The following is a 23,582-nucleotide window of genomic DNA, read 5'->3' on the forward strand; positions in this document are numbered from 1 at the left end:
TCTAGGCCAGGCTTTGGAAGGGGAGATGAGTTGGATAGTGATAGAACTCTGAGAGGTGGGACGGTTAAATTGGAATGCATTGGATGATGAGATGGCATTGGAAGGGCTTTGTGTATTGGTATCCAACATGCTTCTTGATGGAACTGGATACGAAACAGTACTTATGATAAGGGGGTTACGATGAGTGTATTGAAAATAGCGCTATGAAGAATAATAACCATGCAAAACTACATTGTAAATCATCCCATCTCACTTCGTGAATTCCACAGTCATCAAAAATCGAAAATCGTAATGTAAACTTTATGTACCTTTTTGAATTTTACATATGACAGCTTAAACAAGTTGATCCAACGCCGAAACTCCACGCTTAAAATGCAAACACGCTAATCTGATCGCTCAAAGTCAACCCTAAATCCAAGTAGCCAAGGCTATGCATTCCTTATCTTTCAAACGCCACCTCTTCCCTTTCTCTCAGCCTCGCTACCATCTCAGGCCAGCGCCGCGTGCAGTAGCTTCATATGCTGCTCTGGATGCGTTTTCTCCACGTTACTCTTTGCCACCTTCTTCATCATGAAATTCGCATCGATTTCTACTTCCTCAACCAATTCCCCGCCAGCAACGCGCCACTTGCCGCTGATAGTAAGCACGCCCACGGGCGGTTTGGCGTTGACGAGAGAGTTGACGCCCGAGGGGACGTTGGTAAGTGTGAGGTTGTATGCTGTCTATAGGGTCGGTGTGTTAGTCTGAGGATTCTTTGAGGAAAGGGGGAAGGGGGAGGGGGGGTAGATGGCGTACCTGGCCACCGGGCGTCCTGTCAGTGATGCAATATGTCGCTTGGGTGTTTCTGTAGCCGGCTTCGAAGGTGTAACTGACTAGTGCTGGACATAGGGTTCTGATCATCAGGTCGTGGTTGTGTAGGGCAGTAATGACGACGGCGGCGTCGACTGCGCCGATAGGAGTGGAGATGTGGGAAGTCGGCATCTTTGGTCGTGTGGGCTTATTATCAATGATTGATGATTAATTAATCGGTTGTTGGGTTTGATATAATTGTTTTTAACGCGTTGAAGAATAGCGACAGTAGTTGGAAAGTTGATTGATGTGTTTTGATTGTTGAGAATCTTGAAGCTGGCTATGCATCAAGATTATATACACTCACCATGCCCGTCTTACAAGCTCAACTAAGACCCTGAATTTTCCCAAAGCGGTTGTACAACGTCAATCTGCATGTCGAACGACCCTTGTTGCTGCACCACATACCCATCTTGCCCTACTTCTCACCCCGGGTTTGGTACGACACCGACGATCACTAGCAGGCTCATATCGAAATAGCAGCCACGAAAACACACCGCGCTGTTTACTGAGTAAGAGGCTTCTGTGCGTGGGGATGACAGAAGCCGGATTTTCAAGGCAGGCAGCCGATCGTTACGAGCCGAGAGCTGAGTCGTATTGGGGGTTTGACGACACGATAACGGTGCTATTGTTAGTGCTCTCATTGCGACGATACGAGATCGCAAGAGGTAAGCTTTGCGCATTGTCGTCAGCGATCGCGAGCCCCTCTTTGAGATCCACTCATTTCTTCTTCTTCTTTAGGCCTTCACGCTTCTCCTCGTTGCCAACTTCGAGCTCGCAGCACCACCGGTGTACAGCTCCCCAAGAGCCCGATCATGCAGAGTGCTGACAGAAGCATGTCAGATCTACACGTAGCTCCGGTGGCCTGGGAGCCGTAATTGGTTGCTATTGAGGTGTGTTTGACTCGGTGTGTCGGACCTGGTTGGAAGAGTGATTCGGATGTCTCGACGGGCGCTCGAGATGGGGAGCCGAACCGCGCTAACGCTAATCAGCCTCAACTTGTTAAGCCAACTCTCTTATCTTCGACTTCTGGGGGCTGAAATCATCTTAAGGATGTACTGATCACATCAATCCGTGTACGATGATAGCTACTAAGCAACTGCTGTGCAACCATAGTCAACTTGAGAGCGACACTTACACTGACTATTCGAGATCAGGCCTTTCCTTCTCTTAATCACTACCCGATCCGATAAAAAGGGTATACGACGTTAGAATTGTAGTACAATTTTAATAACGCATCTCGTATCATTATAGTCCCAAGACATCCAGGAGCGCCGTAAACGTCTGTCCGTACAAGACATGCATTATTCGTCAATAGTTTAGATTGATGGGCTACGTATATATGCAAAGATATCATATCTTAATTATAAGGATTCTCACCTTTTGCGGGATCAAACTAAATATGTCTCACAAAGAGATGAAGTAAACTGTTTTCATTAGGAAAAGAATTTCTAGTCGTTGGAAGCTTGGTATCAAGTAGGCCTCTTAGACCCGTAGAAAGGGAAAAAGGTGGATATTGATGAAGACATAATTCTGCTATTTACATTGAAATGTTATCCAGGCTTGCCGACTAGTTAGCTAACTCACCTCACAGCTTCGCCTCAACACCCTTCGTATTCCCATCCACTTTATTTCCCGTAAAGCTTACTGCCTCAGATGCCGCTATCGTTCCACTCTTGTTAATTATCTGCAGTTTCCTCCGTCGCGAAAATGGCTCGTCATCATCCTTGTCCCTAATATAAAATGCCCAATCCGCTGTAGGATCGATCTCCGTCTGTGAGTACCCGTTGCCGAGCCAAGCGAAGCGATTACCGCTATACTTGACTTCCCAGTCATCATGCCTTACTTCCATAAGCGCTTCGATGTAGTGGAGCGTTGATCCGGGCCAGAGAGCCGTGACAGGCCCGTCCGCGCCAAGGGACTTGTACCAGGAACGGCATGCATCGTGCCAAACGGTGCCCTTCATGAAATCATCCTTGAACTGTAGGAAATCATCAATGGCTTCGGCCTTCGGTGCGAATTGCGAGATGTTGTGTGTCTGGAAGCGGTCGATGAGCTTGCACATGTAATCTGCCTGGCACTCGATCGCGCTTAGCACAGGCCCATTGCCGATAGGACAATTCGGGCCGAGGAAAATGAGGTAGTTGGGGAAGTCTGCGGCTGCGACACCGAAGTATGAGCGTGGCTCTTTGGCCCAGATATCTTGCAGGTTTTGGCCTGCGGGGTTGATGACGGGGAAGCGCGGCTTGAAGGATGTGTTGAAGCCTGTTGCGCATATGAGGACGTCGATGGGGTACTCGTTTCCGTCGGAGCAAAGGCAGCCGCGCTCGGTGATTTCATTAATCTCGCCGTACACCGTCTCAACATTGGGCTTGCCCAGGGCTTCGAGATAGCCAACACCGGGCGTCAAGCGACGGCAACCGACATGCCAGTTTGGAATCAGGCGCTCCTCGAGGTACTTATTCTGTAACTTCTCTGTCATTTGTTGGCGGAAATAGGTTTCTGTTTCCGTGTTGATGTTGCTTCCTTTCAGGAAAATCCCAAACTGGCCGTTGAGACCCCGCTCAATTTTCTTGCGGTATTCGACCAGAGTACCGGGCTTGGTAGCAAATTCGAGTTTCTCGTGCTCAGAGAAGACATGTTGCTCGAGACCTTGGACAGGTGACACCCAGGTGGGTTCGCGAATGAAGGTTGTGATTTTCTTGACGTAGGGTTGTATTGTGGGGAGGACTTGGATGCCGGAGGAGCTGAGGAAGAATCAGTACAAAATCAAAGATACAGAGATGGTCACTAACCCATTGCCAATCAACCCTACATGACGACCCTTCAGGTCAACTTTGTCATCCCAGTTCGCAGTATGTAGCAGGGTGCCCTTGTACTTGTCCAGTCCTGGAATGGCAGGCCATTGCCAGTTATTCAAAATACCTGACGCATTCACAAGGATATCGCAGTGGTCGTGCACTAGCTGGCCACTCGCAAGGTCTTTGACCTGCACATCATATCCGCCCTTCTCCTTGTTCCATTCGGCTCTCTCAACCTGGTGTTGAGTCTTGACGTATTTGTGCAGCCCATACTTGCGCGCAAAGTCATTGAAGTAAGCGAATATTTCCTTGGAGCTGGCGTACACGGCGGACCAGTCGAGCTTGGGTTCGAAGGACCACGTGTAGTTGTGAGATGGGACATCACAAGCACATCTAGGAATGGGTTAGCGAGTGATATTTGATTTAGACTGAAACGATGTTGCGGGGAAATCGCCCACAACCCCGGCAGTCAACAACTTAATCCACTTACCCCGGATATCGATTCTCGAACCACGTCCCTGAAACCTCGGTGTTTTTCTCATACACCTGGAGGCTGTAATTTGAAAAGTGCTTTTGCAGCTTGTATGCCATCAAAAGGCCTGAAGCACCGGCTCCAATGCACACTACGCGGACATGACGTTGTGCGTGGATTGGACCTCTCAACCGATGCTGGGCATCTGTTTCTGGACGAGCTGATGAGGGGACGATGAAGTCTGCCATTGCACAATGAGTATGAAATAAGTTGGGAAAAGCAACAAGAGAGAGGGGGTAGAGGCAACAGCCTAAATCCAGCGTACGACGATATTTGTACTTTTCCATCGCGTCTCCTCTCTGCGTTAACACTACAGTCCCCGGCTTTCAAGAGTCATGTGTAGCTTCTCCTCGCATATTGCGAGTCATTAGGATGATCTGTTAAATCCGGGGTTCCGCGAGGACGCTGGCGGAGAGCTACCACGGCTCGAGATTCACGACTCGTAGGGCGGACCAATCATGCGGGTTCGTTTTCAGCTCCGTCTGGCAAAGCATTTCCGTTAGGCATGCAGAGCCCGAAGCATCAATACCTCGCTTTCCACGAGCGGCACATTGGCCGACAGTCGACTCGTGTAGTTTGAGGGGGAGAACGCGCTGTTCGAATTTAGCGCTCTCTTGGATGGTAGGTCTCACTTCATGTTGGTGTAGAATCTGTTCCGGAGAAGCTACGCGGTCGAGGAGTTATCGGTAGTCGCTAGGCGTGATCTGGCGAATCTATCTCATTTGCGAAGTAATATTTAGGTTAGCGATCATGGGGTTGAAAGTGAGACGTCATTTGTAAGAACTGCTATACAATTGTGTACCCGCCATCTGCAACGAGTGTTGCACCAACCATGTAGCTTGCAGCATCGGAATGTAAGAATGCAATACAGTCGCCAATCTCCTCCATCTCCGAGTAGCGATGAACAGGCACCTTCTTCCTCTCAACCTCCATCATGTCGCCCTGGCCCATGGTCTGCTGCACCAGCGGAGTCAAGACGTATCCTGGTGCAATCGCATTGATCTTGATGCCCCTATGCGCAAAGGCAAGGGCGTCTGATTTGGTCAACCCGATCACGGCGTGCTTACTAGTAGCATACGCTGTTACGGGCACGTTGTCCGGCGGTGCGACGAGTCCGTACATGGAGGCCACATTGACGATGGAACCGCGATACGAGCGGTATGAGTTTGTGAGCTTTTCTTGCTTCAGCATCTGTCGAATCTGGGCGCGCTGACATGTCCAGACAGCTGTAGTGTTGACTGCCATGACTTTTTCGAAATCATCCTTTGGTATTTGGTCGGTGGTTTTGATCATGCCACCAATTCCAGCATTATTGACTGCATAGTCCAATCGTCCAAACTCCTTGACCGTCTTCTCAATGCTGTCATCGATGGCTTTCTCATTGGTCACATCGAGCTCGAATTCTTTGACGGATATGTCTGGTGAGATCCGCTTGAGCTCGCTGACTGTTTGGGAGATGGGATTCCGGTCAAGAAGCGCAAACGAGCGAACGCCTTGTCGTGCGAGGGCATAGGCCGTATATTGCCCAATGCCTGATCAATGTAAGTTTGTGCCTACAGGAGCTCACTATGGAGCTATACAGGTTGGTTGCGCATACCTGATCCAGCGCCGGTGATGTACGCAACGCCCTTCAAAGCAAATGCCATGTTGTCGATATTGCACGAGCACACGCGTCAAAGTAGAGACGTGTCGTATCCTATAGCTTCCGAACCCAAGCTTAACCTAGGCCATTACGGCAAGCAATGCTGGCACAAAGCGGGGCCATCCTGCATGCCCATGCCCCATGGTCATGGCCATGGGCGTTGTGCCGGGTGCCTATTCACTTATGGACGGTGTCGGCTATGCTCTCCCCAGTAGTTCTGGACCGCGCGAGTCATGCCAAGGGTAGTGTGTCTTCGTCCGGACTCAGGCAGACTCGGGCGGGTGTGAGGGGTCAACGATGAAAGGATGAGGATGGCTGCTACTGCTAGTTCGAAGCTCGTGACTGTTTTCACTGAGATGCCGACAGGAAGACTATGTGGAAAGGGGAGAGAATTGGATTCCAGGTGACGGCACGTGATAGCGCGTTTCGCACGGTCCCTGTCTGCAAAACAACAACCACCCCACAGATGATGATGTGATATCAACCCTGCACACTCAAAAAGCAACTTCGCTATGAACGCTTGGCTCCGCCATGTCGACCACCACCCCGCACCGAATTGCGCAGACCTCTACCGAACTCAAAAAGCAGTATAAGAAGAATGGGCCCCGCCTCCCTGAGCGACAACAGAAACAACTGGAGCGCGCCTTCGAACTAGACCAACGCGCCGCGCGCATTCGTGAAACCGAGGACCGCCGCAAAGCTGCCAAGAAGAAGCGCGAAGATAGAGAAGAAAAGGAGGCACGCGCGAGGAAACAGGTTGGCGTTGGGTTGGCAACACAGCTCATTGGATACAGTCATACACAGGCGCAGTTGAAGAGTGGCATGGAGGCCTTTTTGGGAGTGAAGAAGAGACAGGAAGAGGAAAAGCGCAAGAAGGAGGAGGAATTTGCGAAGCGGTTAGAGGTCATCGCTGATGATATCGACAAGGAACCGTGGGATGATGATGATGAGCTAGACGATATTGCGCTCCATCTTCCAGAGTGCGATGGTTCTTCTGGGGAGCAATGGGTTGACGAGGAGCTGGACGACGACTCGCTCCTTGAGGCGCATGCCTTGGTCATGTCAGACCCTGTCGAAGAGTCTCTCGAAATCGCGCAGCCATGGCCCGCCATCGCTTTTCCCATGCCCCCGACCTCGACCGAACAAGCTCCTGTGAAGGAAGAAGCCGACTTTGTCCAGACCCATGGCCCTATAAATACGGCATTGGAAGCAATCTTGGATAAGCTACCAGAGCCATTGATTGAGCTGCTTTCGCAGGATCTATCCATGAAACTGCCAGACTGGGATCCGGAGTTGAGCCTGCTGCATACGCTGAACCCTGTTGGACTGCCGCCACACCGATTGCGCATCAAGATTGGTTGCGCAGTGATCTTACTGAGAGATTTGAATACAAGTAGCCAGTTGTCCAAGAGCCAGCACTTGCAGGTTCTTCGAGCCGACAACGACCGTTTGGAATGTCTTGTTTTGGACGGTCAGCTAGAAGGAACTAGGACAATCCTTACCCGCGTAGCCTTCCTCGCGAGGTACAATAATCAGGAGCAGCATCTTTTCCAAAGGACACAGTTCCCTATACGTGTTGCGACCGACTATACACATACAATCCGCGCACGAGACACGTCGCAATCTCAGTTTAAGCTGCCCTCGATGCCCGGTCATGTGCGACCGGGTTTGCCTAAGAGACTGAGTTCCAATGTCGTTAGATCAGCTGCGCAAACAAATTCGAATCTAGGATTTAAACTACCTGGCCTGCCGGCGTCCAAGTCAAGCTCTTCTATACCGGCTAAGCATACTCCGCCTATATACCCATCTTCCATAGATAGCTGGGATGACTTTTTTGAAAGCGGTACGCAGATCGCGCGAGATCTTGCTGTTGAAGTGGTACCGATACCCGCGAGTCTACCAAAGACTACTACCTCTGCATCGCCTTCAATAGGCGACTGCCTTCCTCCACTGTCAACACAAGACTTTGACTTCTCGCTGGAGGATCTAGACGAGGAGACTTACCCATGCGTCACGAGGGCAACAAATCCAAAAGATAGTACGAGCCCAGCGAAGTCTAAGTCTTCATTGCTCCCTAGCCAGCCAGTAGCAACGGAGAAACAAGTGCATACACGGGTCACTCCTTCAAAGGTCAGAAGTCTTTCAACTGCGCTCTCGACAACAACATCGAACTCGAAAACTTCAACAAGGCTAGTGAAACCACCGCTACCGAATGGCGTTCTTAGTACATGCAAACCTTCGATAGCTCCACCTCCACGAAAGCCTCCATCGGTTTCTGACCGACCAGGTCTCAAGAGGAAGACTTGGACGGCCCAACGGAACAGTTCCTTGCCGCCACCTAAACGGCCACACACCCCATCGTCGCGTCCAACGGTTCCGGCAGCACCTACGGTTGCCCCCATGTCACATAGCTTTATCAGTGACTTCGTCATGTCGACGCAGGAAGCAGCTTCCTTCTTTGACGACGATGAAAGCTTGAACTTTGGATCTTCTCCTGTTGCGGCATGAGTTTTGAATTGGCGCTTGGGTCGCATACGTTGCTTCGCTTTTATGATTTGAATAGATACCCCTTGGAGCATTGCCATTCCTATATTAGGCTAGTCAATATAGTAGTTGTCTAGTATTATATGCCCAGCCAGCCGATTCACGAGTGGCATCTGTTGCATAGGTTAGCGGTGCGGGCTCTTCTACGGACTCGGCCGCGAAAGTCTGCAATGTAGCAACTGTCGCTGACCTTGTGATAGCGGCGTGGCAATTCACAAGTGTGGACTTCCTACCCGCGACCTCCTGTCGTGGTGTAACCTGCCAGACGCACGCCGCCATCGTCTTTGAACTCCGCCATAGATCTACTTGCTACCGGAGTATCTGCTAGTTGGTATGGCCGATTTGATTCGGTTGGTGGTCTCCACAAAAACATGTGACATCGTTACCACACAAAAATAGACCTTATGGGGGCGGGCAGAAGATGCGCGGAAGGCTAGGCAAAAACCGGTGTGCCTCATTGGATGTGCAGGGTGCACAATTTGCTGACAAAAACACCGTTGCAAGGCTAACCTTGGAAAGGCTGAACTGCGAAACGCTGAGCGTCAGCCCGATTGCCTGGGCTTCTTTCCCACATCTACGATAGACGATTCACTCAAATTCAACTAACTTTCCTTCACTGACGCATAGATAGACGTCGGCGTCACTGGGGCGCGTGATCAGATGAACAGGCTAGATTGGCATTCGTTCGCATCTCGCGAGACGATTGCGCACGACTCTGACTTTGACCTTACAGCAGATCCAGCACGAGACGCCTCTTCCGTTCAGTTGCTTGATCAACCCCACGAAGCGGTGAATCACCGGGGCGACTACCAGAGAGATACCCACTCTTTCCAGCCGTATGTTAGCGATGGATTGAAAGACCCGGGGGGAGATACGCTTCATTCACAGTCCATTCGAAACAAGTATCACGATCTAGATTATAGTATTCCCAAAAATGTACAGGCCACTACGGATTCTTCTACACGGGTTCATTGGAAAGGAAACCCACGCTATCACCTTACATGGGAGATCATCGGGGTTTTGGTCTCGGTGTGCTTCCTAAGTAAGTCGGCTCCGCCAATCACAAAAACTAGCCCAAAAAAGCCGAAATCGCTGATACATCGACAGTCCTCGGAGGCTTCGTCGCAAATCTGGAAGCTAAGCCACAGTCTAGTTGGTCCACCCGGATTATTCAAGCCACCCAGATCGCCCCTTCCCTCTGGCCCATTCTCTTCTCTGGTGTATTAGGGAACGCAATCCGAGCGTTTGCAGATTGGCGAGTGGAACGTGGAATCCCCCTGTTGGTATGAACCAATCACTCCATGAGATAAATTCCAGTTCAAACTAAACTATGCTAGGCACTAGAACAGCTAATGGGCTCACTCACTGTGGGTAACTCGCACTCGAAACCATATAATGCGAATGCTAATGAATTTGCAAACAGTTAGCTAGTTCTTTGATTACAGTCTTCAGGTGGTCTATCTTTCGACTCTCTTCTATTGCTCTTATTCTTCTATGGGCCTTTAACCCGTTAGGGTCACAGGCATCGTTTCGAGGAGTTTACCTTCAAGCACTGAAGGGCTCTGGTGCAGGACAAATCACGTACTACAACTACAACTTGAGCAGCCAGCTAGGCTTGACTATGTACAAAGGCGGATCCACTCGCTCTAGGCCTACGGTCCGCGCACTATATTCTGCAGTGCTATACGATGTCATTGCCAGCACGCAGTATGTCAATCGGACAAACGCTACCTACGAAGGAAACATTGTGACGCTTGGAGGTCATCAAGCCTCAGGGGTTCAAGCTGCAATGGATTCTTGGGGCAACCTGCGCATTCCAAATCTTGAGTATCTCGCGAATTACGATGCGCAAAATCCATACCGGTGGTTGAATACACCTTGGATGGAGTCGGTGCAGAATTACTCCAGTCTTATTGGCGACCGCGTTGACGGCATTAATCGGAATTTCACGGGCAATACTACATTCAACGTCAGCTCCAGCTATCAGAACTTCAATGTAAGAGAAGCCTTTATCTCCTCTATGTCTCTCACAGACCTTAATGATCGTTGACAACATCCAGTGTTCACCATGGATGAAATTCAACTCATCAGCAGAAGCTGAGCCTTGGTTTCTCGCCACCCTCGGAACGAACATGAGCTCCATTGTGCTTCCGAGTAACCGGGCAGCAAATTTCCCTCGCACGTTCTTCGTCGCCTCCACGCACAAACGGGTCGCCAATTCGTCCACCGTCGGCCATCCAGGGATCATTTTTGGAACGAGGGGGGTTTCCGTATTTCTATCAGTCACAGCATGCTCCACACGCACTACCTATGTCGATGCCCAAGTGTTCTGCATGTCTAGAGGCACACTAGGCAAGGCGAACTGTGGGGTAAACTCGGTTCGCAAAACACTTCTCGCAACAGACCCAGAGGATCTCACTTTGCTCGAAGCTGGCCGTGTCAATTATCCAAATACGACGATCAATCATGATCCGGGGATCCCCACTATCTTCCTCAATGCCTTTATGGATATGCTTGACGATGTGCAGACTGGTAGTGGTACATCGAGCATCGTAGAATGGTATATCAAAGACCCACTCAGCGCATTCAATAATCCGGGCCTTATTACCTTAGCCGAGCTGGGTGATCTCCACATTGAACTTTTTGAGCAGCGTTTCGCCTTACTGTGGAATACGCTGTGGAAAATCTCATTAGAATACAAATCCGTATTGGGCGGCCCCATGACTACTTCGCCATCCTACGACACGCTCATCAACACTACATCTACCACGACCTTTCACCTACCACCAGTCTACGCCATAGATAGGCCTTGGATCGTGCTCTACTTCTTCGCTGTTGCGATCATGTTCTTCGCCGCTGTCTTCTCTCTCGTAATGCACTATCGATGTCAAGCGCCTTCTATTCTAGGATTCGTTAGCAGTTTGATCAGAGACTCGACTTACTTTGGGGATAATGGTGTGCAGGGTAATAGTATTGAGGATGGTGTGAAGAAGACTAAGAGGCTAGGCGATCTCGGTGTCATGGTCGCGGACATCAAGACTGAAAGCGAGGTCGGCAAGATGGCTTTTGTGCCGCTCCAGACGGGTATGAGGGTAAGGAAACAGAGGTTTTATGAATAACGGCCTTTGAAGTCAAGATTTTCTTAAAGACTGGGAAGTATGGAACTACAATGTGATTTAAATCATTTCAAGTGCGCTCTAGCACAAACCGCCAACGCCAAATACCCGCTTCCTCAATTCATCGCTCTAGAAAACAATCATAAGTCTCGGTATTGCGCCTCATAAACAAACATTACGTGCTTTCATATCTCTTTGCCCAAAACTTCTCAATTCCCCGATAAAACGCCCATGCCAAACCCACTTTGAGATGGGAACCCATCCAGGTCACTCACCACACCCCCGCTGCTATTCCATTCCTTACCCATACTCCATTCATTGCCTCCCTCGCCCAAATTCATAAAATCCAGGTTAGTCATGCCATCTACTGAACCACCATTCGCTTCGTCAAACGCGTTGAGTTCAGGGAAATGTGCAGTAGCAAGTTGGGAAATTGAGTCTTGGGCGTCGAACTCAGCGCCCATCCAGGCTCCCGAGTTGCGCGGATCAGACGAGGACAGCGTGCTAGTGGACGGTGTGGATAACGTGTGAGAGAGCTCCGGTGTTTCCGAGATGGGCTGCCAGGCGCTCATTTCAGAGCGGGGCGTTACCATAATGAAACCGTCGCCGTTACGGTCCATGTCGTCGAAGCGTGGTGGGGGAGGAGGTACGATGCTCAAGCTCTGACGGTCCATGGGCATACTCATCGCTGTGCTCATGCTGCTCGTCCGCACTTTCCTACTACTTGCTCCTGTTCCTGCGCGAGGCCGGCTTGTCTGGCGTTTCTTGAAGACCTGACTTGAGCTCTCGTCGTCTATGTCGATGGTGGATCCGCGCCGGGCTGGCACAACCGAAGACTTAGATTTGTACAATGTGAAGGAGTTCATGTTCGGCTCTGGGCCGCCGCGTAGCTCGACCATGACGGCGCGCAACACGATAGACATGCGTTCCGCGGGCTGGTAGGTTGCGGCCATATCGGAGAGTGCAGCTGAAAGGCATTCGAGGTATTGCATGTTGTTGTTGCGGTCGTTGGGGTCTTTAATGAATGCTAGCGCGGCGACGAGGGCGGTTGCTGCTGTGCCCTAGGAAGAGTTAGAATCATGAAAGTCCACTAAAAGCTCGAAAGATGGCTATAGACCGGTCCTTACCGCGTGCTGCATCCCGGTAACAAAAATCTGCTTTGTATCAAACCGCTGCCGGTGCTGCCAATAGATTCTCGCTACGCGAATCGCATGCTTGGTGCACACTGTCCTACTCAGCGCCGAAAAGTGATCATCTGGCCCATTGCTCTCCAGGCCATCCCGCGCACTTTGGTCTTCGTACATGGCGAACGGCCTGTGCAACAGGATCAGACTGGCGTGGTACTGCTGATGTAGCAGGAAAAACGAAAAGGGCGCCGTTGCTATGTTGTTTGGTGTCCAGCGTAGTTGCTCAGGTAATCTCGCATACCAACTACTAAACTCGCGATCAAGAGCTGCCATGCGGAGGTACTGGTTGCGGTCGACTGATGTGTGCGATTCGGGGTTTTGCGACAGGTGTGGATCCATGTTCTCAGTAATCTTGCCAGCGAGTTCCATCAAGTCTATGAGTGCTTCGTAGATGAGTGTCTCTGTGGATTTTGAGGGCCCGGATGGGAGACAGGTCCCTAGGCGGGCGAATTGAGTGGTTAAGCTGTAAATTTCCAGGTCGGAAGATTTCATTGAGGTTGGGCGACCAAGGAAAAGCGCCCAATACCTGTGAGAATTTAGCAAAGCTCGCATAAAGACAACCAATTATATCAAGGATAGATAGGGGACTTACTTGTCGTAGATTACACAGGCCCAAAGCGTCATTTGGCGAATTTCGATTTCGCGTTCCGACAGGCCGGAGAGACGGGCATCTAGATGAAGCCTATCACGATCAGCAAGGAAGCCCTCGAAATCTCAAAAGCAGACATTGAGGTGCATACATACCCGATATCAAACGCAAGCCTTACAGCCATACCTGCGTAAAGCCAGCCCAGGTTATCGCGGCCAACTCCACATTCGAGGTCACCGAGTAACAACATCGCGACGACAGATGGAACTCCACCTGGTCTTTCCAACTCGTGATCAAGCATATACTTCGCCTCTCTATGAAGCGTGCTCTCCTTTCCGGGAAGACTAATTCTGAGTATATCCATGCGTTCCTTATCAGCGAACCGGAACCCCATCGCCAGCACACAGACATGCAGGAATCCACTGTAGAACTGCGTCCGACCCATCTCCCGGTCCTCGTTGAACGCTTCTTGGTGCAAAACGTGGATGACGGGGTTATAACATTGCCAGAAGAGATCCATCAAATAGTCATATGTCTCGAGTGGTAAGGATCGAATGATCTTATCCGCACGTCGCGCCTGTTCGCTCATCTCCCGCGTGGAGTCGAAAGGGTTGAGCATCTCGGAATGCACGTGGCAGTTTGTGGTAGGGCCAAAGTATCGTAGTCGGCCGCTCAATTGATCGAAGCTTAAATGTCCTCGTGTGGAAAGCAGGCGGCTGACCATGCCGTCTCTCTTCGGAGGGGGAAGCATGGCTGGGGAACCGGCACTCTCTGCGTCGTTGTGGGGGCTACCATTGTACTCATGCTGCTGATCGAGCTCAGGGTAATCGTCTTGGGGGCTCAGTTGGCTTCCCGGACTGGAGTTGTCTTGTTGGTTGCTTTGGCTATCTGTTGCCTTGTGGTTTGGTGATAGATCCTCGTTGCGTTGGGAACCGTGACGAGTCTTTGGCGGGTGGTTCGCTGGTGGTAGATCTTCACCCCTCTCCTTCAGCATTGTTTCTAGGAGTGCTACGCGCTCTGTGAGTGAGCACATGTACGCTCGTGAGATGGGTCTATCATTTGTCAGCTGCGTGTCCTCCTCCAAGCAAAAGATGCAAAAACGAACCTTCGTCGTTCGTCATCGTTCTTGATGACACAATCCACGCCGGATCTTTTGCATTGCGTGCAGTCTTTCTCGCCAGGAGGCACAACACACTACCAGAAAGTCAGCAAACGGATAGGGGCGCAGTTAGGGCAAGCATACGCGAATCCGGCGGTCCCGACACGAAGCACATGCTACTGAAGCCCTGTGCCGTGGTTTCGAAGATTTCTCTTTCGCTGAACCCTTCTCTGATGGGATTTTCTCTTGCTTGCTGTCCGAGGCAGACTTCACATCAGATGAGTCCGTCTGTTCGTTCGCTTTAGTAGGCTCTGTTGACATGGTGTCGGCGGCTACAACGGTTGTTGTTCGGTGCATTCACGGTCCAATGTGTAATGTCAAGGCTCTCACTGGGATGAGGAGGTTTAACGTATGAACTTGGAAATTGCGGGGAGCGACAGCAAGAAGGCGAACAACCCAGACTAAATTGAGCTCTTGAGGGTCCGCAAACAGGCCCCGGGACAACGTCTAGTGTTCGGACACTCCAGCCCGCTAGGTTGGAACAAGGTGGGTTCTGACCTGCGGAGCTGGGGCCCCGCAGTTTTCAAGGTTCTGAGAACCCTTAACAACGCCACGCGAGCATGAATCCGTACGATTGCGGCACAGATTAGCTCTTCGCAACCTTCCCAGCAACTTTCTGGGGTTTGTTGGGGATCGGACCGATTCCTCGCAATGATCCGAAACCTGGAGAAACCAGTCGGTAATACCTCCTATGCCTATGTCGAACCGAACATGGCTTTCACAAGACTGTCTAGAATCACTCTAGAGCATTCTCCTTGCCATTCGACCGAGCGCTTTAGCAGCCGCACCAGGTAGGCTTGAGATGACGTTCAAACGCATACTTCGGGGACAGCTGGTTGGACATGCTGTAGGGTCACAGGGATACAAGCGTAGGTTGAGAGGTCACAGGGGGGTTGTGCGTTTGGCTGCTCAGCTCGGAAAGAAGCTCCAGTCCGCGAGCTCCAATCATACGATGTGGCGTTGGCATCTGCCATGGTTCTGGGTTTTCTGCGATTCGTGTGTGCTTGTAATAAGGGAGCAGTCTGGGGAACATTAGTCGCGACACGAGGGGCGATATTGATAAGCCCTTTGTGATTGGATGGATGGGGAGTGTCGGAGCCGTCACATTCATGAATTGAGGAGGCTAAGAGCGACCATCCGAACCTATACAAGCCATGAAGCCAGGCTATCGCAAGCATGCATCCAGGCTTCAGCGCTTCTGCGAAATACGCGACCATGCCGTGCGCGCTTGTCCGCGAAGCACAGACGAGAGCTCTCCTGCCGATTGTGCACTCCAAGCGAGCTATGAGCAAGACGTCGACGTTGCCAAAAGAAGTTGTTCATGCATTCATGCATTGGAATGTGTAACCGTGGGGAACCCAAAAGTCCGGGGATACTCCGCGACCCCGACATGCAGATAATGGAACGCCAACGAAAAGAGACCCGCAGTGAGCTGGCTATCTTTGCCGAGCAAGCTCAATCCGGCCCAACATAAAGGATTGCTCGCTTAGTCGACATCCCACTCGTGATCCGAGCTCCGGATATACGTGCTCAAACCCAAGACATCCTTTGACGCCGTAGCCTTGACATCACCATTGCCCAAGAACGCGAACCGGTTCTTGTAACGATATGTGAAGTCGTAGTCCTCCCAGCGCGGGGTCTTGATGGACTTGAGGAAGTGGATCGTCTAGCACGAGTCATGTTAGCTTCAGGAGCGCTAGTACAAGCGGGGTTCACAACGATCATCTCCTTCCTCGCAACGAATACGATGACTTTGGGGAAACTTACCGCGCCTGGCCATAGGTAGATGCGGTTCTTGATCTGGCCGTCCTTGAACCAACTGCGGCACTCCTCTTGCCACACAGTTGTTTTATGATACTCGTCAAAGTGGGCATAGAGCTCATCAAGCGCCTCCTGCTTGACAGTCATCGCCTTGATACCCTCAGTCTGCATCTTCTTCATGCACTTGACCGAATACTCAATAGTGGTTTCGATCGATGGCAACAAGGTGCCATTACTCCATGTCGCGCCGGGGCCAACGATGGTGTAGAAATTGGGGAATCTAGGCGCTGAGACACCCATGTAAAGGTTGGGGCCGTTCGTCCAGTCCTCCTTGATTGACTTGCCTTCGCCGTTGCGCACTGTGAAGGCAGGCTGGAACGCGACTTGAAACCCTGTAGCGCAAACGATCGCATCTAGTTTGTGTACTTTGCCGTCGACGGTTTTGATGCCTTCTGGAACGACGCGCTCAATGCCGCTGAAGACGGGAGTCACGTTTTCTTTGACTAATGCCTCGAGGAAGCCGTCACCAGGCGAGATTCGTCGGCAGCCCACCGACCATTTGGGGATGATGAACTTCTTCAGGTCCTCGTGGCCGGGACCCATTCGGCGGTGCATTTCCTTCGTCACGACATCCCTAAACTGATTCGACAGTTCTGAGTTCTGTTGGTACATTCCAAATAGACTGTTGATCTCCGCCTCGATCTTCTTCCGGAACTCCAAGTGATAATCCGGATTTTCCCTAAACTTTTTGATATCTGCCTCTGTAAAGTTGTACTGGCGCTGGCCAGGGTCGACGTCTTGGCCTTTCTGTAGGTCGTTGGTGAGTGCGCCTGCGCCGAATGGAGGTGAGATCCATGTTGGGCTGCGCATGTATACCTCCAACTGCTTGACAACCTTTTGCAGCGATGGGACGATTTGGACGCTGGTGGAGCCAACACCGATGACAGCAGCGGTGATCCCGTTGAAGTCGACGCTGTGGTCCCAGCAGGCAGAGTGTAGTAGAGGGCCCTTGAAATCATGGATACCCTCGAGATCCGGCCACTTCCAGTTATTAAGGATACCTTCCAAGGTCAGCTACTATTGATTGAAGGTAGATGAATGTCTCACCTGAGCCATTCACTATTACATGTGCCCAGTCTTTCCACATCGCACCAGTCTTGGGGTTCCTAATGGTGATATTCCAACATCCCTCCTCATTATTCCAGTTTACTTCGGTTATCTTGCTATTAAGTTTCATGTACTTTTTGCTGCCTGGTCCAGATTAGCGCTTTAGATTTCCATTGTTCATTCGATTGCAACCTACCATGCCTCTCCGCAAAGTCCTCAAAATATCCCTGGATCTCTTTCCCTGACGCAAAGAATTGTGACCAGTCGGGTTTAGGATCCCATGTGAAATTGTAGTCATGCGAAGGGATATCGCAAGCGACACCCGGATACGTATTCTCATACCATGTTCCACCGAATTGGGGGTTCTTCTCGAAAAGGGTCAATTCCCAAGACCCGGGCTCCAGCATCTTCTCCATCTTGTACGCTAAGCAGAGACCTGACGCGCCAGCGCCAACACAAGCTACCCGCAGCTTGGTTGGCTTTGAGTGGTATTGATCGAGCACTCTGTATGGGCCGTCGATATGCGAAGGTGGATAGTCATAGTTGTGCCCGAACCCATTGACGCCGTTGAGGGCGTTGGGCATCTCGGAGGGCGCCATTGGGGAGGTTGATGAAAGAGACCAAAATGCTTTCAGTTCGCCGTAAGAGAAGATTCCTAAAGCGCCTCTACCCTAGTTGAGCGATCCCTGGTCTTGTGAAGTTACTTTAAGTAGCTCGCCGCAAGATGGCAGTTTGGGGAGATTGGATGAGTGGTCTGGGATAAATAACGAAGATGCAATGAGGGGTAGAACGAAATGCAGCCCTACAGACAGCAGATCAAGTCTTTAAAGAATCTACCGCTGGCATCCTAGAGAGATAAACATAGCTCTCACACCACTACTGCGCGACAATCAAGTAAATGCCTCTGGAGTCTTTAACCGCTCCTCGGCCTCCTCCTCACGCGCCGGTAGTTGATGCATGCGGGACATGTTAGCCCTTTTCGCTGGATATGCTTCCGACAAGCTGTGCTTGAACACGCGTGCATACTGGCTGTATTCGACAGGCTGGCGGCAACATGGTTGTTTTCTGGGGTAGCGGAAGAGTTTACGCGGGGTCGTTCCGATGGCGCGAACCAGTTCTTGGACGCGTCGGCTGACATAAGCATTTGTATATCCAGTGGTCCACCTTCTCATAGAGCTGATGCTACCGAAGATTGGGGAGCATGTTGGTGTGTTTGAATAAACGATTTCATAATGTTATAGCAAGACGTTTCAATGGGGATTTATTTGATCAACACAGTTATCCGACTGTCTGAGCCACTTCGATATGTAGAACTTCAAGCCATGACCCGCTCTCAAGACCAGCTGCTCGGGGATGTTCGGTAGCTGTATTACCGACCATTTCGTATAGGTGCCGTTGTCTAGCATGAATCATGGCAAGTTCAGCTCAACGCGCGATCCCGTGATCAGGCGTGCTCACCCTCCCTGTATTTGAAGGTCTGGAGTATATGATCGCATCACGCCGACTCGCACTCTAATCTTCAAAAGTCAAACTAGAGTTTCAACAACATCTTCTTTAGGCCCTCCTGTTGGATTGATACGGTTATGGTTTCTCCTCTATTAAACTACGCACATACAAGCAACTCAGTGTATAGGTCTACAACTTCGCCTTCAGCGCCCCATTTATCTTCTCCGCATCCCTCTTCGCCCACTCCTTGAGTACCTTTCTCATAATCTTCCCACTCTGCAATTTTGGCACCTCGTCAACAAACACAATCCCGCCAACGAGTTGCTTATGCTTCGCGACTTTGATCTTCATGTGCTTGTGGATATCATCGGCAGTGATCTTGTTCTTGTGCTCCTCTTTGAGGGCGACGTAGGCGCGCGGCCACTCTTGGCCATCGAGTGTTATGCCGACCGCTGCTGCGTCGGCGATGGGGTCGAATTCGAGGAGGACGGCTTCGAGTTCGGCGGGGGCTACTTGGAGGGCATTGACTTTGATGAGTTCCTGGCGGAACGTTAGCACATCCCACACCCAGATAACTTAATGAGGCGTACCTTTTTCCGATCTACGATCCAAAACCACCCATTCTTTACAATCGCAATGTCACCAGACTTCAACCAGCCATTGGGCGATATAGATTCCTTCGTAGCGTCTGGATTGCGCCAGTATCCTATGCAGATATTGGGACCCCGAACGTGCAGTTCGCCAGGTTGGCCTTCTGGTACCTCATTGCCGTCGTCGTCGAGGAGCATACATTCGCAGTTTGGATCAAGCTGGCCTACACTTCCAGAGCTAATCCAGAATTAGCCAGCAATCGAGACCACGAATCAATGAGGGAATACTTACTCGTCGACAGTGCCGCCAGGCACATGTATCGCCCCGCAAGTCACTTCCGTCATACCCCACCCCTGCAAAATCTCACAGCCCAACTTCTTGCTGATTTCATTCTGGAGCTCCTTTGACAGCGGCGCCGCACCACACAGAATATCCGTCACACTGCTCAGATCATACTTTGCAGTCTCCGGTCTCTTGCTAAGCATTACCATAATCGGTGGTGCTACTTGTAGATGCGTTACCTTGTGTGTCTGAATTACCCGCAGAAACTCATCGTACTCGAACTTCTTCATGATGTAAACCGGTACCTGAAGCTTCTGCGCCATGGCAATAGTGTATAGTTGACCGTATGCATGATACAAAGGAAGAAAGCCAATCCATACTTCTCGAGGCCGTGTATCTGCACTCCAGGGCTTGTGGAGATATCGCATGAAGATGGTCTGCTCGAGGTTTGCTATTAGGTTGTGGTGGCTAACTTCGACGCCTTTGGGTAGACCCGTGGTGCCGGAAGAGTAGTTCACTGTTGCTGTTGTGGTCATTGCTTCATGTTCTGAAAGAACGGGGAATTTGTAAGCCTTTCCTTCTGCTGGCGAGGGGAGGAAGTCTGTCCAGTCTGTACAGCCTTCCACTGGCTCGTTGGGCTCATCTGAGAAGAGGAAGACGCGGCCATCTGGAAGGCCAGCTCCTTTAGCTGCTTGCACGGCTGTTTTGACAAGGGTGGGATGCGCGAGGATAAATTGTGCTTGTGTGTTGGAGACTTGATGAATCATTTCTAATCCCTGGTTAGACTATCATCTGGTTGCGCATTGGACCAAGTGCAGGACCAGAAACTTACCCGATACTGTGTACGCTGGGTTCGCTCCGCTAAATATCCGCTTTGAACCTACAATCCCTAGATATGCTACGGGGACGTAGATGTGGTTAGGTGTCAGGATCATAACAACCTCCCCAGGCTTGCTTCCTATGCGATCCAAGCCCAGCGCGAGTCGCTTCGTCCATAGTAACAGCGTCCGTGGTGTGAGGTATTGGTTTGTGTCTTTGGAGTCTATCCACAGTGGCGTATCTGACGGTGTTTTCCCTTGTGGAAACAAATATTCCAGTAGATTGCATTTTGGGATATTCAGGCTGGGAAAAGGTGAGGAGAAGGGCATTGCGGCTAAGGAAGGAGCAATCAGTCAGGGCGGAAGGAGCGGACACGACAACCAGAAAGAAGACAGAGTAGTCCTTCGGAGAGAGAAACATCCATAATGAACTCTATCTCTTATAGCGAATAGCAACTTTTGAAGTTAGGCTGATGCGACAGCCAACCCACACCCGGCAAAACGAGGTATTCGCGGGGCCGCACAGACACGCGTTGTTAGTTCCGAGGATGTCGTTCTCCACAAACCGAGCTCCCCAAACTGCAGCTATCTACCCCAGCCGGACTCTCAAGATGGCGTTCAGTATTCTGAAAACGCACACTCTCTGGTGCGCTTTACTTGTGTTTGCGGGAGATTGATCATCATGTCTGAATTGAAGAATTTCGACCGCATGTTCCGCCTGGACGGCAAAGTTGCGCTGGTAACTGGAGGTGAGCTTTGCCATTGCTGCAACCTTGGTCGCGTACTAATAGACAACGACAGGCTCAAGAGGTCTTGGACTACACACAGCGACTGCCTTCCTCCTCGCGGGCGCCAAGAAGGTCTTCATCTCAGCGCGCAAGAATGAAGGACCGCAGGGCATCGACCGGGCCGTCGAGAAGCTCAACAAGCTGCCCGTCTCCGGTACCGCCATTGGCATCGCAGCGAATGTCGCCGACACAGAAGATATTGAGAGACTGGTGAAGAAGGTGCAAGAGACAGATGACAAGCTGGACATCTTAGTCTGCAACGCCGGCGCGACATGGGGAGGGCCATTCGATCCTACTCCAGACTGGTCGAGCAAGAAGGTGTTGGACCTGAATGTCCGCGGTGTCTTCAACCTGGCGAGATTGTGAGACAGCCCAAATTCTTGGCTATACGGCGAATGCTAATGAAATAGATTCGCGCCCCTCCTCGAACACGCTGGCACCCGCCGCGACCCCTCACGCATAATCATCGTCTCCTCCACCGCAGGCACAACCGTCCCCCACGTCGGCGAGCATGGTACAATAATGTACAGCGTCTCCAAAGCCGCAGCTCACCACCTCTCGCGGCAACTTGCCGTCGAGCTCGGCCCGCGAAACATCACCACCAACACGGTTGCGCCGGGCTTCTTTCCCTCGAAGCTGGCAAATGGCCTGATTGAGATGCTTGGGGGACAGCAGGAGCTAGAGGATTGGAATCCGAGGAAACGGCTGGGTGAGCCGGAGGATATTGCGGGGGTTATGGTGTACCTGGCGAGCCCGGCGGGAGCGTATGTTAATGGGGAGGATATTGCCGTTGATGGGGGCGTGAGGTATGCTGCGGGTAGGCAGTCACAGTTATAAATTACTACCCATCTATTTCAGGTATTTGAGATACACGCTGCAAGCTTGGTGATGTTCCTATCCCGACTTTTGTTCCTGCCTGGTCGTCACACACTATTTGTTCTTCCATCAGCCTGCTCCCTCTTCGTCTTCTCAATCCTAGCCAACTGATTTGCCATGCTGGTATTCTTCATCATGGCCTCCATATTCGCATCACAGAATGGCGTCTGATCCCTGAAGTAGAAGTTGTTGCCATTCACCTCCACAGTGAGGCCCCAGTTATCCTCCCCCTTGACCTTCTTCCCTTTTGCATCCTCGATGTCTCCGCCATCGACGATTTTCAACACAGCATCTACCAATGTCTCAACGGGCGTAAAGTACTCATCTGGAAAATTCTTCCACTCCTCCTGGTTCAGCAAGCCCGTCCGTATTGTCCCGGGACATGTTGCGAATGTGCGAATACCCTCGTGATGATACGCCACCGTGATCGCGCGGTTGAACTGCACCACTGCCGCCTTGCTGCCTGAATACATGGGGCAGAACTCACTCGGGTACAGACCGCCACAGGAAGCAGTCATGACTAGCACCGGAGCGATCTTGTCCTTGCCGTACTTCGCGATGGCTTTACGGAAGTAGTGTAATGCGATGTGAGACGTGTTTACCACAGCTTTGTAATTGATGTCGATGCTCAACTGGTTTGGCGGCGGCGGCGGTCCTGCATCCAGATCATGCTTTTCGTAGAAGTTATCCCGCTCCACGATGCCAGCGTTGGCAAATACAAAGTCTAGTCTCCCGGTGACATTGAATGCAGCTTCAAAGGCTGATGTTAAAGACTGATAGTCGGTAACATTGGTCTGGTGAAAGTGTGCGTTTTTCAAGCTTGTGGTTGCTTTTTCACCAGCTTCAGCGTTCAGGTCGACGATGTGTAGGTCCCAGTCTTCGTATGTGCGTGAGGCGAGGGCTTCAGCGACCTTGAGACCCATGCCTGAGGCGCCGCCTGTGATCAATGCAACTTTTTTCGTCATTGTGGTGTTATTCGCAGATAGGTTAGGGCGTTTAATGCAATCTTTGCAAAGGTCGAACATTATAAGTAGAAGACAATAGTCTGGAAGGCCTTGCGGTACAAATGCGTGAACGATAAATGGGAAGGGATTTGCAGTTCTAGACAACAGTGAGATACATGATTCAAGGTTCTCGTGGCATGTATAGAGTGTATTCGTAGATCTCAACTAAGATGACTCGAAAGGATAACGCGCCCCTACAGTGTTTCTCCGCATATCGCGAACATGGGGTACTCTTCCGGGCAAAGGGAAAGGAAAAGAGCGTTCTCTCCGGCACGACATGCTCTCTGAAAAGCCCATCTTCTTAGGCATCCAATGTTACCCACATCCTCCCTAACAGCCAATCAAGAGGCGACATAAAGTATGCCGCCAGGCTGTCATGTAACTTCACAATCAACGATGATCCTCGGAACAGCTACGGTTGCTCGGAACGAGAGTCCCCATGCGAGTCATGTGTACCACGTATCTCCAGCGCGTCCGAGTCAGTTACCCC

General features: G+C 51.0%; 10 protein-coding genes across 10 annotated transcripts; 2 read left to right on the top strand and 8 right to left on the bottom strand.

The window, feature by feature from the left end:
- Positions 1-308: 308 nt before the first annotated feature.
- Positions 309-1,067, bottom strand: K460DRAFT_417383 (uncharacterized protein). Its single transcript, XM_040937875.1, has 2 exons — positions 796-1,067; positions 309-722 (listed from the first exon to the last, which is right to left on the bottom strand). The coding sequence occupies exons 1-2, from the start codon at positions 979-981 to the stop codon at positions 489-491; spliced, it is 420 nt and encodes a 139-aa protein (XP_040788827.1). The 5' UTR covers positions 982-1,067; the 3' UTR covers positions 309-488.
- A 44-nt stretch (positions 1,068-1,111) lies between these two features.
- On the bottom strand, positions 1,112-1,563 carry K460DRAFT_122415 (uncharacterized protein). The gene has a single exon (XM_040926629.1). It carries the CDS (start codon positions 1,530-1,532, stop codon positions 1,275-1,277), a length of 258 nt encoding a protein of 85 aa, XP_040788828.1. The 5' UTR covers positions 1,533-1,563; the 3' UTR covers positions 1,112-1,274.
- A 795-nt stretch (positions 1,564-2,358) lies between these two features.
- K460DRAFT_417384 (FAD/NAD(P)-binding domain-containing protein) lies at positions 2,359-4,370 on the bottom strand (the record flags this gene model as incomplete). Its single annotated transcript, XM_040937876.1, has 3 exons — positions 2,359-3,596; positions 3,645-4,043; positions 4,141-4,370. 3 exons carry the CDS (start codon positions 4,368-4,370, stop codon positions 2,438-2,440), a joined length of 1,788 nt encoding a protein of 595 aa, XP_040788829.1. The 3' UTR covers positions 2,359-2,437.
- A 516-nt stretch (positions 4,371-4,886) lies between these two features.
- On the bottom strand, positions 4,887-6,180 carry K460DRAFT_339326 (oxidoreductase ucpA). Its single transcript, XM_040931078.1, has 2 exons — positions 5,780-6,180; positions 4,887-5,714 (listed from the first exon to the last, which is right to left on the bottom strand). The coding sequence occupies exons 1-2, from the start codon at positions 5,826-5,828 to the stop codon at positions 4,969-4,971; spliced, it is 795 nt and encodes a 264-aa protein (XP_040788830.1). The 5' UTR covers positions 5,829-6,180; the 3' UTR covers positions 4,887-4,968.
- Positions 6,181-9,028: 2,848 nt separating this feature from the next.
- On the top strand, positions 9,029-11,487 carry K460DRAFT_406484 (uncharacterized protein; the record flags this gene model as incomplete). Its single annotated transcript, XM_040936967.1, has 5 exons — positions 9,029-9,410; positions 9,476-9,651; positions 9,706-9,735; positions 9,792-10,364; positions 10,429-11,487. The coding sequence occupies 5 exons, from the start codon at positions 9,029-9,031 to the stop codon at positions 11,485-11,487; spliced, it is 2,220 nt and encodes a 739-aa protein (XP_040788831.1).
- Positions 11,488-11,693: 206 nt separating this feature from the next.
- Positions 11,694-14,680, bottom strand: K460DRAFT_339333 (uncharacterized protein; the record flags this gene model as incomplete). The annotated part of the gene is made up of 6 exons (XM_040931079.1): positions 11,694-12,545; positions 12,612-13,197; positions 13,264-13,353; positions 13,416-14,312; positions 14,366-14,454; positions 14,504-14,680. The coding sequence occupies 6 exons, from the start codon at positions 14,678-14,680 to the stop codon at positions 11,694-11,696; spliced, it is 2,691 nt and encodes an 896-aa protein (XP_040788832.1).
- A 956-nt stretch (positions 14,681-15,636) lies between these two features.
- On the bottom strand, positions 15,637-18,355 carry K460DRAFT_395722 (FAD/NAD(P)-binding domain-containing protein). Its single transcript, XM_040936063.1, has 4 exons — positions 17,484-18,355; positions 17,288-17,431; positions 16,187-17,241; positions 15,637-16,085 (listed from the first exon to the last, which is right to left on the bottom strand). Exons 1-4 carry the CDS (start codon positions 17,884-17,886, stop codon positions 15,906-15,908), a joined length of 1,782 nt encoding a protein of 593 aa, XP_040788833.1. The 5' UTR covers positions 17,887-18,355; the 3' UTR covers positions 15,637-15,905.
- A 468-nt stretch (positions 18,356-18,823) lies between these two features.
- K460DRAFT_417390 (acetyl-CoA synthetase-like protein) lies at positions 18,824-20,881 on the bottom strand. Its single transcript, XM_040937877.1, has 4 exons — positions 20,439-20,881; positions 19,616-20,375; positions 19,324-19,561; positions 18,824-19,273 (listed from the first exon to the last, which is right to left on the bottom strand). Exons 1-4 carry the CDS (start codon positions 20,752-20,754, stop codon positions 18,923-18,925), a joined length of 1,665 nt encoding a protein of 554 aa, XP_040788834.1. The 5' UTR covers positions 20,755-20,881; the 3' UTR covers positions 18,824-18,922.
- A 138-nt stretch (positions 20,882-21,019) lies between these two features.
- On the top strand, positions 21,020-22,132 carry K460DRAFT_417391 (NAD(P)-binding protein). Its single transcript, XM_040937878.1, has 3 exons — positions 21,020-21,173; positions 21,226-21,574; positions 21,623-22,132. The coding sequence occupies exons 1-3, from the start codon at positions 21,107-21,109 to the stop codon at positions 22,047-22,049; spliced, it is 843 nt and encodes a 280-aa protein (XP_040788835.1). The 5' UTR covers positions 21,020-21,106; the 3' UTR covers positions 22,050-22,132.
- Positions 22,133-22,135: 3 nt separating this feature from the next.
- On the bottom strand, positions 22,136-23,053 carry K460DRAFT_386564 (NAD(P)-binding protein; the record flags this gene model as incomplete). The annotated part of the gene is made up of 1 exon (XM_040935605.1): positions 22,136-23,053. The coding sequence occupies one exon, from the start codon at positions 23,051-23,053 to the stop codon at positions 22,136-22,138; it is 918 nt and encodes a 305-aa protein (XP_040788836.1).
- Between the last annotated feature and the right edge of the window lie 529 nt (positions 23,054-23,582).

Source organism: Cucurbitaria berberidis, assembly GCF_010015615.1.
Source record: "Cucurbitaria berberidis CBS 394.84 unplaced genomic scaffold K460scaffold_3, whole genome shotgun sequence".
NCBI lineage: Eukaryota > Fungi > Ascomycota > Dothideomycetes > Pleosporales > Cucurbitariaceae > Cucurbitaria > Cucurbitaria berberidis.